This window comes from Zootermopsis nevadensis, unplaced genomic scaffold (assembly GCF_977971745.1).
Source record: "Zootermopsis nevadensis isolate Lab colony 2312 unplaced genomic scaffold, Znev_1.0 Znev_ptg000061l, whole genome shotgun sequence".
Taxonomy (NCBI): Eukaryota; Metazoa; Arthropoda; class Insecta; order Blattodea; family Termopsidae; genus Zootermopsis; species Zootermopsis nevadensis.
In genome coordinates, this window is record NW_028259192.1 from 18,258,477 (window position 1) to 18,270,817 (window position 12,341).

Here is a 12,341-nt window from a genome sequence, read left to right on the forward strand (position 1 = left end):
GTAATTTATTTACACCTCTGATGATGAAGGCAGTAAGAACTTTTGAAATGTTGATAAATTTCTACAAGACTACAAGGTGCAGCAACCCAGAAGTCATCAGCAAAAAGAACTCTTTTGGAATTAATTCTGATAAATGCATACTTCTTCTTTTAATAAAATTTTTAGTAGATTTGAGAAAATATTAAATTTGTTATGGATGGAATTTCTGAAACACTTTAAAGGCAGTACAAAGAATTACGCACGGGTACAGAATGCTTTGACATCTTATCAAGTCTTCGATTCAGATTAATAAAATGCATTTTCGACCTGTCAATTTGCCGCATCCAAACGATTCCGTGTCGAGAAGTGTCTCAGCTGTAAAAAGACGATTGTGTTAATTCCGAATGTTATAAAGTATTTTTACAGTATTGAATTGAACACCATAAATGCTTATCTGGGAGGTGAGGTACTTCACGCATTCCTAACCTCGTTGGAGATGTGTGGCCAGCTTTACGACCCATCACTTTACCTCCAGGGAGTGTGTCTGCGGTGCAAATTGCACAGGCAGAAAGTAGATAATTCCGAGAAAGAAATTTAAATTCAAATTATACGCATATGCAAATACAATATGGCTATAAGGTAAAGCAGTGGATAGGCATAGGATAATGACGCTTTAAATCTTCAATTTAGATCAACAATCCAGCTGATTTGAAATGACACCTTGATTCAAAGTTTCGTCACAATATCTACTATGTTTAGTTTGGTCCGGAAGGTATTTTCCATAACATGCATGCAACAAAAATGTATAATAGATCTGAAGGTCTAATTAAAATTACACAAATTATATTTTAAAACAATGTCATAACCGTTCATGCAGAAGTATATTAATATCTGTAATAAAATATGTGGGAAAAGAATACTGGCATCTTGGAGACAATGTACGGAATAACAGTAACACATGATCAATAAACTAAATACATCCTAGTGACAGCAGATTTTATAAAATAAAGAGTTTACTTGTAAAGGATAGGGAATTCAAACTAGTATGTTTGGATCTGCCCTCAGTCATACGTCATAATATATTACTAATGAGATTATGGAACCTTTTTCTTCTAGTGCTTTTATATACTATATTCACAAACGCTAGTCTCAGAGGCGTAAAGACTACCCAATAATGCATGCCGAAGTTTCGTGACTCTGCACGTAATTCTTTGTGTTCTGAAAATCAGTTTCAATAAAACTGGATTTTATCTTCATTCTGTAATAAATCGGATTCTTGATGCGTCATCGTGTATTTTAGCATTCCCTTCTGGGTTTAGACCAATATGAGGAATGATATAAAATATTTTACTTGGTTTATGATCCTGGGAGATGCAGGGATTCTTTCTCTCTTCACCACTACGTCCAGACAAATTCCAGGGCAGCTTCTATGCAACATCAATATCATACAATATCATAGTATCCAGAAACAATTTTCAAAATGTAAGGGTTACAGCTAGGTAAAATTCCTTCCCAGAGTATCCTATTGACCCTCCCTAGGGGTGTCTTCCGAGCATCCCTCTGCTGTCATAGATGAGCCTAAAATTGTTTTGGATAAACTTTCTTGATTTCTTTAATGGCAGAATCATGGAATATATTCTCTTGTGGTATGATGTAAGACACTTTTCTCTTGTTTCTTAACCTGTATATCAATTTATTTTAATATAATGAATTTGGACACATCATGATGAATTATTTCATTTGGTGACATCTTACAATAAGCTGAAAAAATTCTACACAATTCTTTGAATGTTAGAATAAAAACAACTGTAATTTACAAGATTTTTGAACTTAATATGGACATAAAACTGTAATGAGTTTTGATGTTATATCAATACTCTAACATGAACTTTTTTTCTCCCCCAAAACAATATTACATCTGAAGATTAGTCACTTCTACATTTGGACACTATGACATGGGACACTGACTGTTACACTACTTGTGATGTCACTTTACAATTGGGCTGTCTAAAATAAATCACAATGAAGTAACTTCAGTTTACGCTGTGTGCCATATTCACAAATGCAAGCAATATAGATTGTCAAGTAAACAAGAGTGAATAATAAACTGATACACTCTATGTCATATTGACTGCCATTCATTCTTCACACACATGCATTTGCACATTATTAAATAAGGAATCTAAACTCTGAGTTAACAAAGTTTGATTCCCATACAAAAAATTGCCCATAAAAATGTTCTGCTGAATATAAAATTATCACTGAACGCACAGTCAATATGTGAACAGACAAATTCTAAGTAAAGAAACTGGCTTCATACAAAACATGATCTGAAGAACAGCTCACAGTCAAACATCGGCAGCAGAACAATGTTTACGTTGGTACTGAGTGTGTTGGGGCAGACACCAACTCAAGTTCAGCAGCAAATGGTACAATGTCTAAATGACATTTCATTGAAACATTTCACACCAGTGCATGCCCTTGTAGTCGCATATTACAATTCTCAACTTCAAGAAAGTCTCAGTAGAATTCTTGAAAATGAAACTCAAGAAAGAAACAAATTATATTGGGAGAGAGACTTCGGGAACAAACTTCTGCAAGATTTGCACAAATCAGAAAAATGGTCACTGTTGCTCTATTTAAACAACGATAAGTGGAACGAGGAAATGCCACAGAGCAAACATGGCAGCTACATTATAATATCATTACATCATCATCATAAAAATGTGGTACAGGATGTATCAGTCCAGATCAAGAAACTCAGAAATGACTGGGACTGGAATCCAAGAGCAAAATTCATTATAACACTGCCACATGCAGAAGGAAACTCTACCAAGCAGCTTGCAGCTGATGTTTTCAATGAACTGTGGAGATGGAGAGTTATAAACATGATTGCTGTAATCCCTGCTTTGGGACCAAAGAACACAACAGATGCAGTTCCTGTATTGGATGTGTACACTTGGTTCCCGTACCGTCCGCCCGGTCGCTGTGCCGATGTCAGAGACCCAGTAGTGCTGGATCATTGGATTGTGGATAAGTATGGCAATGGAAGCTTCTTGAATAATGCAACCCTGTTTCCAGAGAAGGTGCCAAAGGATCTCCAAGGATGCCCCATTGTTGCGTCACTTTTTGAATTAGAACCTGCTGTTATGAGCAAGAAATTCACTACAGAAGATTCAGCAAAGACTGTTTTCAACGAAGGCATCGAGATACGACTACTCCAAGAGTTCGGATCAGCCACAAATATGACTGTTAAATACATTGAACCACCAAGTGGTGAGTTGTGGGGAGTTCCTTTAGAAAATGGATCCTGGACAGGCACTTCTGGTCAGCTGGTCCTAGGTTTGGTAGATGTGGCTATGGATCTTTACTTTTACAGATGTGATATAATAAAAGGAACAGAATGCCTGACACCCCACATGATCGATCATGTTAGGTGGTATGTGCCTTGTGCTGCCCCATTCCCTGGCTGGATGAGTCTCATCAGGGTGTTTACTCTGTCTCTCTGGTTGGGGTTCCTAGTATCCTACTTCATTGTTGCTTTTATTATGTGGCAAGTGGTGAAGAAGAGCAACACGATGTTCACACAGTCGATGGAGAACCAAGGTTACACCAGTCTGGTGAAATGTCTCATGAATTTCTGGGCCATTATCCTGGGAGAGAGTGTCCCTAACAACCCTCCCGAAAAGCCTGTTATCAGGATGGTGTTCCTTATATGGGTTTTATACTGTTTGGCCATCAACACTGTTTACCAGACGTATCTAACTAGCTTCTTAGTAGATCCAGGTCTTCAACATCAGATTTCCTCTGATGAAGAGGTCATCAACTCCGGAATGGAATATGGTGTCCCTGCTCCTGTTTTGTCTGTTGTCCCAGATCTAACAGGTTATCGTTACCAACGTTTATTACACTGCAATGACTACAAAGTATGCCAAGACAGAATTGCGTTCAAACGTGACTTTTCTTACATATACTCCACATTCAGCATGGATTTTACAATTGCTGCTAGATACACAAACGGTGATGGGAAACAGCTGATCTGTTCTTTTGAAGAGATATTTTCGTCACAGTTGATAACCGTGCCAGTACCAAAGGGCTATATAATGTTAGATCGGTTCAACCAAATTATTCTTCATTTGCTGCAGGCTGGGATTATAGATCAGTGGTTCAAAGACATCAAGTACACAACATCTTTGAGATCGAGAGTGGAAAATGATGTGCTGAGTGGGGAATATATTAAGTTAAGCTTACTGCATATGCAATCAGCTATTTATATTCTGCTCCTGGGTCTCCTTCTGTCATTTATTGTCTTTCTCTATGAAATTTTATTCTGTAGGAATGCACAGGGCTATTCAAAAAGATTGTCAGGGTTTTAAAAAATCACTACACGTAGTACAATTGAGGTAGGAATAACAATTTTGTTTTATTGTGTAGCAAAACTCTCAAAGTTTTTTTACATGAATTATAAATGCTCAATATGTGCGCCTCCTGTCAATCTGCAGACATCTACACGATAGTCCATTTCTTCCCACACACGCCCCAGCGTGTCAGCGGTGATGTTCAGAATGGCGGCTTTGATACGTACCTTCAGATCCGGGACAATCGCAGGTAGAGGGATCCTTCCCAAATTTCGTGTGGAAGTTCCGTTGGACAATGGTAACGAACCGACTTTGATGATATTCGAGAGTACAAAAAGCCTTCTTCTTATCGTTAGACGCCATATTGCAAAATCTGGCACCTGGCGGCCAATCGCGTAACTACTGGATGGCGGGCGGTACAGAACAAAACTTTGAGAGTTTCTTTATCCACCAGTGTAAAGATAATAGTCGTATGTTTAATGCATTGCTCCACAAAAATTCACAAATCCGCGACAATCTTTTTGAATAGCCCTGTATATTTCCAACAGCCATAGGTATGTATATATATTTTCCTAATGGTATAAACTCTGTACTAATAACTATAACACCTAATGTGAAACGTATTTTTTTTTTTGTATAAGCATGTATTGAGAAGAACACTTCATTAGTGATGAATGAAAACCATTTAAAAGAGTAATAGTTAACAGTTAGACAGATAGTAATTTACTCCATGTCAAACTTTCTTTGAGCTGTAAGACAGCCTACACCATGCCTTTGCTATGTCATAATGCATCAGATATTGAATATGATTTATTATTCATGTGATTTGATAAACAAAAAATGTTAATTTTAAATTTAATTTTAATTCCATAAAATAACAGTAGAATTAGAAATTAATTTAATTCTCAAATGAGAAAATACACTGGATGTGTAATGAACAAATAAATCACTACCCCAGTACAGTGAATATCAGAGAGGTAAACTCAAAAAGTTTAAATTTAGTACATAGTTTACATTACTTCCCATTCTGGACACTTTGCAGAACTGCAGCCAGCACTATCACAAAATGATGTCCATATCAAAGATGATAATTTGCATATTACTTTACCGTGACATCAAATGTGCTGTGACAGTGGTGTCAATTTGGACAAAAATACAGGAGGGGTACATAAAATAAGTCATCTATCCTTAAATTTGTAAAAGATGGTTGTGTAAATGAAAAAGTATGACAGCTGCTTTCGGAAATACCAGAAATTATTCTGCTGCACTGTGTTAGTTGGAAGTCCCAAGATTAATGTATTTACTGAAATAAAAGTTTATGAACCATTCTTCAACACATGAATTATGTGATGTAACAATAATAAAAGCCTGCTGACTGGTGTGGGAGGCATGCATAAGGCAGAATGTTTGTTGCAATAAAGGAATTCTTATATATTTTGTTAAGAAACTGTATTTTTGAAATATAGGGGAGTATGCAAGTTTTTTTTAATTACCAGCATACATGACTTGTCTTGTAAAGCAATCCCTCACAAATTGTAGGGGTTACATTCCTGGAAACACCACAGTTAGCAAGGCCAAGGCCTTATGGTAAATTAAGTGTTGCCTATACCTTCACCAAATACAGAATACATAATATCAATTGAAAATAATACATGTTCAGATAACATGCTGATTAAAACATCATGAGTTTTATTTTTTGCCTTTAAGACATCAGATTAATGATACTTTAAGTCCATGATGATGATGATGACAGCGCTTTTACATTTCTTGGTACGGAAGCCACCAATATTTTCCATGGGTGCACAAATTAAAAACCATGGATACATACCCAAATGCTGTGACTGGAAAAACTGGGCACAAATGTTAAGTCACAGCTAATGAGAGATTGCTGAATTTGTACAATTTATGTAAAAATATGAAAGTTAATTAAAGTGAAATGTCCAGGGGATGTGTTTACTCTGGTAACTGTGGCAAATAAGACCAACAAAGGAACACCCCTTCATAAATAATAAGGAAGAATGCTTCTGCACACATCCAATCTGAAAGAAAATTTTCTTTACTTATAACTGCTCCGAGAAAGATGAAGGAACACCCCAGTAAAGAAAGTAAGAAAGGATGATATAGGAACATGCTTGATACAACCCTCCAATCTGAAAGAAAATTTTATTTACAAATTTCATACCCGTAAGTTATACTGAGGCATTTAAAAAATATTCTTTACAGACTGTGCACTACTAAGTCTGCTCTGCATGGGAACGTCTATGTTTATCTAGATTTTCTTTGCGTGAGAAGCTTTTGTCACACATGTCACAACTGTAAAATTTTTCACCTGTGTGGATTCGACTGTGTCGCAAGAGATTTTCACTTCGTGAGAACTGTTTGTTACATACTACACAACTGTAAGGCTTTTCCCCCGTGTGTGTCCTGATATGCTTTGCCCGATTGCCACTACCTGAGAAACGTTTATTACATATACCACACTTATAACGCTTCCCTGACACATTTCTTTCATCTAGTACCTCGAGACTTCCTCTGTGCAAGAATTGTGTATCACTCTCATTACTGCAAGATTTTTCCTTCATGTGGACACGTGTATGCTTTGCAAGATTCTCACTACGTGAAAACGATCTGTTACAAACGTCACATGTGAAACACTTCTCTCCAGAATGAGTCCGTCTATGCCTTGCTAGGTTTTCACTTCTAGAAAAAGCTTTGTCACATATTTCACAATTATAAGGCTTCTCTCCAGTGTGGGTTCGTCTATGTTTGGCAAGGTTACCACTGTCTGCAAATGCTTTATCACATATTCCACAATTGTATGGTTTGTCTATCAAATGAGAATGACGATGTTTTGCCAAACTATCAGTATCTGAGAAAACTCCTTCACATATTTGACAACTGTAACACTTGGCTCCTACATCAATACATTTGTGCCTGACTAGACTTCCCATAATAATGAATGTTTTATTACATATTTTGCATTTGAAAGGGTTCTCACCAGTGTGTTTACCAATATGCAACTTGAGGTTTCCTAGTTTTGAAAACTCCTTATTGCATTCAGCACACCTGTAATGTTTAACTTGAGTTTTCAAAGAAGATTTCTTTTTTAAGTTTTCACATTCTGTTGGCATATTTACATTGCCATTCTCACTAGAGGTGTCAATGTTTTTACTGGGACTATTAGAGCATGTACTGAGAAGTGCTGAACTGCTATCACCATCAGACATGTCCTGTTGATTGATTAACACCTCCACACTGTAAAAGAAAACCACACCTGAAGAACTTATTACCAAGAGAATTCCAATATAAAGTTTTGGCCTTCTCTGTGGTAGACCATGTTGCCTACTTTGGAAAACAATTCTATACTGTACATAAATGTTATTAAGAAACATTCACAGCCAGAGACATCTGACTTGGATAAACAGACAAACTTAACGAAAATATGAAGTGTTACCACAAATTGGTTAAATGTGCCTTAAAGCAAATATAATAAAGCATTTCTTTAAAATTCACCTTCCTGGGTACACTCCATATTCCTCTGATGTTCCATCATCCCTGGACTCTTCTTTGATTGAAGTGACATTCGTTAAGCCTTTCTGGAAAAATAAATAATATAACTACATAATTATATCAGGCACATCAACACAATTTTGCATTAGGAAAGATTAAATGGACCAAACTATGGTAAACCTACTGAAGTACTTTTATTTTCAGCCTTTCACAGCTTTTAGTGGGATGATAATTAGCAAGCATAAAAACATCAGTTTCTATTCTTGTCATCCTCATCCTCTAGTGTCAATGGAGGGTCATCATAAAGTAACACATCAGTATACTGAAATACCACAGATGAACAGTAATTACAGCCATTATGTGCTAACATCAGCCAGTTGAAGAACTAAGACCAAGAAATCATTATGAAGGTATAGGTCTCACCCTAACTTGACATTTAGCCAACAATCTGGCTGAAACTGATGCAGCTTCTTGCACTGTTGCAGTGTCCATTTTATTCCTTATATTTTGTATGATGTTCTGCTGGGTAGCAATGACTTCAACCAAAGTTACATCTGCCTGCTGGGCATCACTGCACACAAATAATGAACCTGATCCAGAATCTAAATCAGGCTCCATTTTCATCACATCCATGCTGAACTGTCAACAAATAAATACTTATTTCTCAATAAAGAGGCTCAGTACAATACCGTTCTTCTGGTGTAACTTTACCACTTATGTTTACATAGAAAAATGCAAAGAATCTTTCCTCAGTCATAACTTAATTGTTCATACGTGAGGAACAGTTTCGCATGGAAAAGCTCAATGTTAAAGTTTAATGTTGATATCTGGCAAAGTCACCACTGTGCCTTATCACCACGCAACAAAAGTATATATGGATCAAGAAGATAAAGCTTCATTCTTGACTGTAGCACTAGACAGAGCTGATTCTTTGAAAAATACTACATTAGAAACACAAATTCCTAGTAGATTTATACCCACACATTTAAGTACTCTATCTTTAGAGATGTTGAAAAAACCATAAGCAATAGCAGCAATGCAATGTTTGATACACACTCCATTTAATACAAGACTTTAAGTTTCTGTTACAGCTTCAAATCTTAGATACTATTTTCACTGCTCAAAATAAACAATACAAGCTCTGGTTGTGTCAGAAGAGGCCTTGAAATTCGAACATGGGATACTAAAACCTACAATTTCACTGCCCTGTCGTAAGTTAAAAATCCTGTGTTAGCGACCAACGTAAACTTATGTTCTCGTTAACACAATTTATGCACAGAGGTAGTATTTTACCCTTTTGTAATTAAATGAAAATTATGCTGCTCACCTCCGAAAATCCGTTCGCATTCTAGACGGTGCATAATAAACACAGAATTCATATTTAAATCTGTCGCTTATAATTTAATGACATGCAACTCCGTGTAACCTATCGTTGATAAAAATGAAAATTAAAGACAAAACTTGCAATGTCTTAAATATTACTCTTACAGCACTAAAATACTACACCAAAACACGCACATATGGATTACACTGAACATATAATTTAAGTGATAGGAGTCCCAACCAATCGATATCATCCACGGTTATTATATGAGAGTAACAACACTGTTAAACAAACATAAAACATAGGAAAATTTCAAATATATAGACAAAAGATTCAAGAATTAAATTACTACATATTGATATCGAAACACATTATGGTGCATGCCCCTGGATAAAAAGTTCGTCATTATGAAAGAAAAAGAGGGAGAAAAAGATAACTTTTACTCTGTCGATGAATTTCTGTTATTTCCAAATAAGTAATAATTTATCTTTTGTATGTAATGGGTAGATTTATTTGTAACTTACCATTACTTTAGGTAAACCCTTTGTTTGTATTATGTGAAATTTATATAATAGTATAAATTGTACTTTATAATATGTATTGTATTATTATTATTATCACTTTTTCCACATCCTATTGGCATCTATCTTATGGATCCATGGAACGTAATAAATATGTAGGTATGTAACTCAGGTATGGCTGTGTCATAACGGCGTATAACACAAATTGAAGAATTTTCCACCAAAGTACTGTGATCCTCTCATACTATATCATTCAGAGAGTTCACCGACATTTATACGTTTCTGCGCTGCGGATTCACAGGGACGCAATCCCCGCGTATAAGGAAAATCACGTCTAAGGTACGTCGTAGATGCTCGCTTTATGTTTCAAAATTCGGATGCATGGATAACCTATAAGACCATGGTTGGTTTCCACCGCCTTACTTGTGAAAACCTCAGGGTACACATATAACCAAAGAAACGTTTCTGCAGGTGCCGTACGATTGTAACGTTAAATTTAGCGCACAAATTTTGTTCGAAATTGTACTGTTTGGATTAAGTAATTGAAATAAAACCTTGAAAGCTGTAATGCGTTTGTAAACTTTAAAATATTGGCATTTTGTTGGTTCTGTTTTGTGATTATTTGTCATTTATATGAAGCTGAGGTAAGCATTTTTGCTTGGCTAACGATGCAGGGTCCTTCAGTAATTTAATGCAGTAAATGATTTCATTTGTTACGTATCAACAATTTAAATGTCTTCTTTATTGAAAGCATTACTTATTCTTCTTAAAAACTTGGGTTCATGTTGCATATTTAGCGTGGATTACATGTTATGTAAGGTTATGTTTGACTATGACGAACAATTTTGGATTTCAGAGTTTGCTCATTCAGTTAACACGTAACATAATCGATGGCAGCAATTCAGGGGCAAGGAGATCAAAAGGAAGAACGCAAGAGAAAAGAAACTATTCTTGATTTATCTAAGTATTTGGAAAAAAATATTCGTGTTAAATTTGCAGGGGGTCGAGAAGCAGCAGGCCTTCTTAAGGGATACGATCCTCTATTGAATCTTGTGCTTGACAATACCACAGAAGTTCTTAGAGATCCTGATGATCCATATAAACTGACAGAAGACACCCGAATGCTGGGACTTGTAGTTTGTAGAGGCACTTCTGTAGTGCTTATATGTCCTGTGGATGGAATGGAAAGCATTCCAAATCCATTTGTTCAGCAAGATGGTTAAAATTAAATTGTGTGATCAATGAAAATTAGTCAATGAACAAAGTTTACGTTATGGCTTATAATGAATACATCTTTTTCAGTTGGGATGTGTCCATAAGGAATTTATAAAGCTTTATGGAGAAGTTTTGGCAAGTGAAGGACATTATTCTATGTCTTGTTTTTTAAGGGTGTACTATGTAAATTATTTTTCTTCCTATTTGGGATCAGTTGATTATTCAAAACAAAATGCTTCCCATCATATAGTTTCTTTGTGGTTCAGAATAATGCTATGTTGTAATTGTCTGATATATCAAGTGTTTAGGTGTGAAACATTTGTAATATCCTGTTTTTGTAAGGAATCAACTTTTCTGTTTGTGTTATTGAAGTATCTTAATTCAAGTGATCTTTTGTATGGTGTGTATGTTGTACTATTTAAAAACCATTCAGTTTCTAATAAAATTATAAAATTTCTTCAGTTTGTGTAGTCATATTTATCACAGTAACAAGCTGTTGCCATTACTTTCAACTGGACAGTTTGTTGGTATGTTCTCTCTCTGAAATTATCAATGCATTATATTCTTCCTGTGGCTCTACAACCCAGTGTGGGTCTTAACTGCCTCCTTTCAGATTTTCTTAGTCTTCAATCTATTATATTGGTAATCTTAATGTCAGTAAGAAGTGAGGCAGCATCTTTTGCTAAAACTGAAATAAAATATTGTGGTATATTTGATATGCAGTATTTTTTTCTTTCTTTCTTTCTTCTCCTGTTTGGATACTTCAGTTAAATTTGCAGGCTGACCCACCATCTAATAAGAATAACACAGTGGCATCTGGTTCACTTGGACATTGAAACATTTCCTGTTGAGTCCAGAACGCCTTCCTGGTCAACAAGAACTGCAAGTTTAAGTCCTAACTAGTCAACTTTTTAGCATATTCATACACAAATTTTGTGATATTCCTTCCCACCAGTGAGAAATTTTCTTACAACACAACAAAAGAGGTTACAAGGGGTAATCAACTTCACATAAATTATCACTTGTATTTGGTAAATAAACATGAATTCAGTGAGGCCAGAAGTATACATGGGAGAATGAGAATACAAATTTTTAGTTTAAGAAATCTGAAGCAGAGACTGCTTGGGAGACTAAGGCATGGAAAGGAGGGAATTCTAAAATGGATCTTAAAGTAAATATAAGTTGTCCTGACAAGATTTTTGGGGACATATGGATACATTTTAAATTTCACTTTGACATAAAAATATCTTTTATTACAATAAGCTGTAAGATGTTTGAGAGCAGCACACAGACAATGTTAACAGCTACATATTTCAATGTCTGCATCAGGCTATAAATATGAGTATTTCAAACAGTAAGGTATCAGCACATCACAGTCCCAATTTGCAACTAGTGACAACATGCACATGAAATCATTTCCTGGCTGAAGGCACA

At 35.7% G+C, this 12,341-nt stretch overlaps 2 protein-coding genes across 4 annotated transcripts; one reads left to right on the forward strand and one right to left on the reverse strand.

Moving 5' to 3' along the window:
* Positions 1-6,483: 6,483 nt before the first annotated feature.
* Positions 6,484-9,834, reverse strand: LOC110834854 (uncharacterized). Of its 2 annotated transcripts, none has more exons than XM_022074439.2 (4): positions 9,696-9,834; positions 8,271-8,486; positions 7,851-7,933; positions 6,484-7,592 (listed from the first exon to the last, which is right to left on the reverse strand). In XM_022074439.2, exons 1-4 carry the CDS (start codon positions 9,696-9,698, stop codon positions 6,572-6,574), a joined length of 1,323 nt encoding a protein of 440 aa, XP_021930131.1. In that variant the 5' UTR covers positions 9,699-9,834; the 3' UTR covers positions 6,484-6,571. The 2 variants fall into 2 exon arrangements, with proteins under 2 accessions (XP_021930131.1, XP_021930132.1); XM_022074440.2 differs by lacking the exon at positions 9,696-9,834 and adding an exon at positions 9,175-9,417.
* A 55-nt stretch (positions 9,835-9,889) lies between these two features.
* On the forward strand, positions 9,890-11,623 carry LSm7 (U6 snRNA-associated Sm-like protein LSm7). 2 transcript variants are annotated; one of them, XM_087340632.1, is made up of 2 exons: positions 9,890-10,031; positions 10,549-11,623. In XM_087340632.1, exon 2 carries the CDS (start codon positions 10,583-10,585, stop codon positions 10,913-10,915), a length of 333 nt encoding a protein of 110 aa, XP_087196758.1. In that variant the 5' UTR covers positions 9,890-10,031; positions 10,549-10,582; the 3' UTR covers positions 10,916-11,623. The 2 variants fall into 2 exon arrangements, with proteins under 2 accessions (XP_087196758.1, XP_087196759.1); XM_087340633.1 differs by lacking the exon at positions 9,890-10,031 and adding an exon at positions 10,073-10,336.
* The last annotated feature ends 718 nt before the right edge of the window (positions 11,624-12,341 follow it).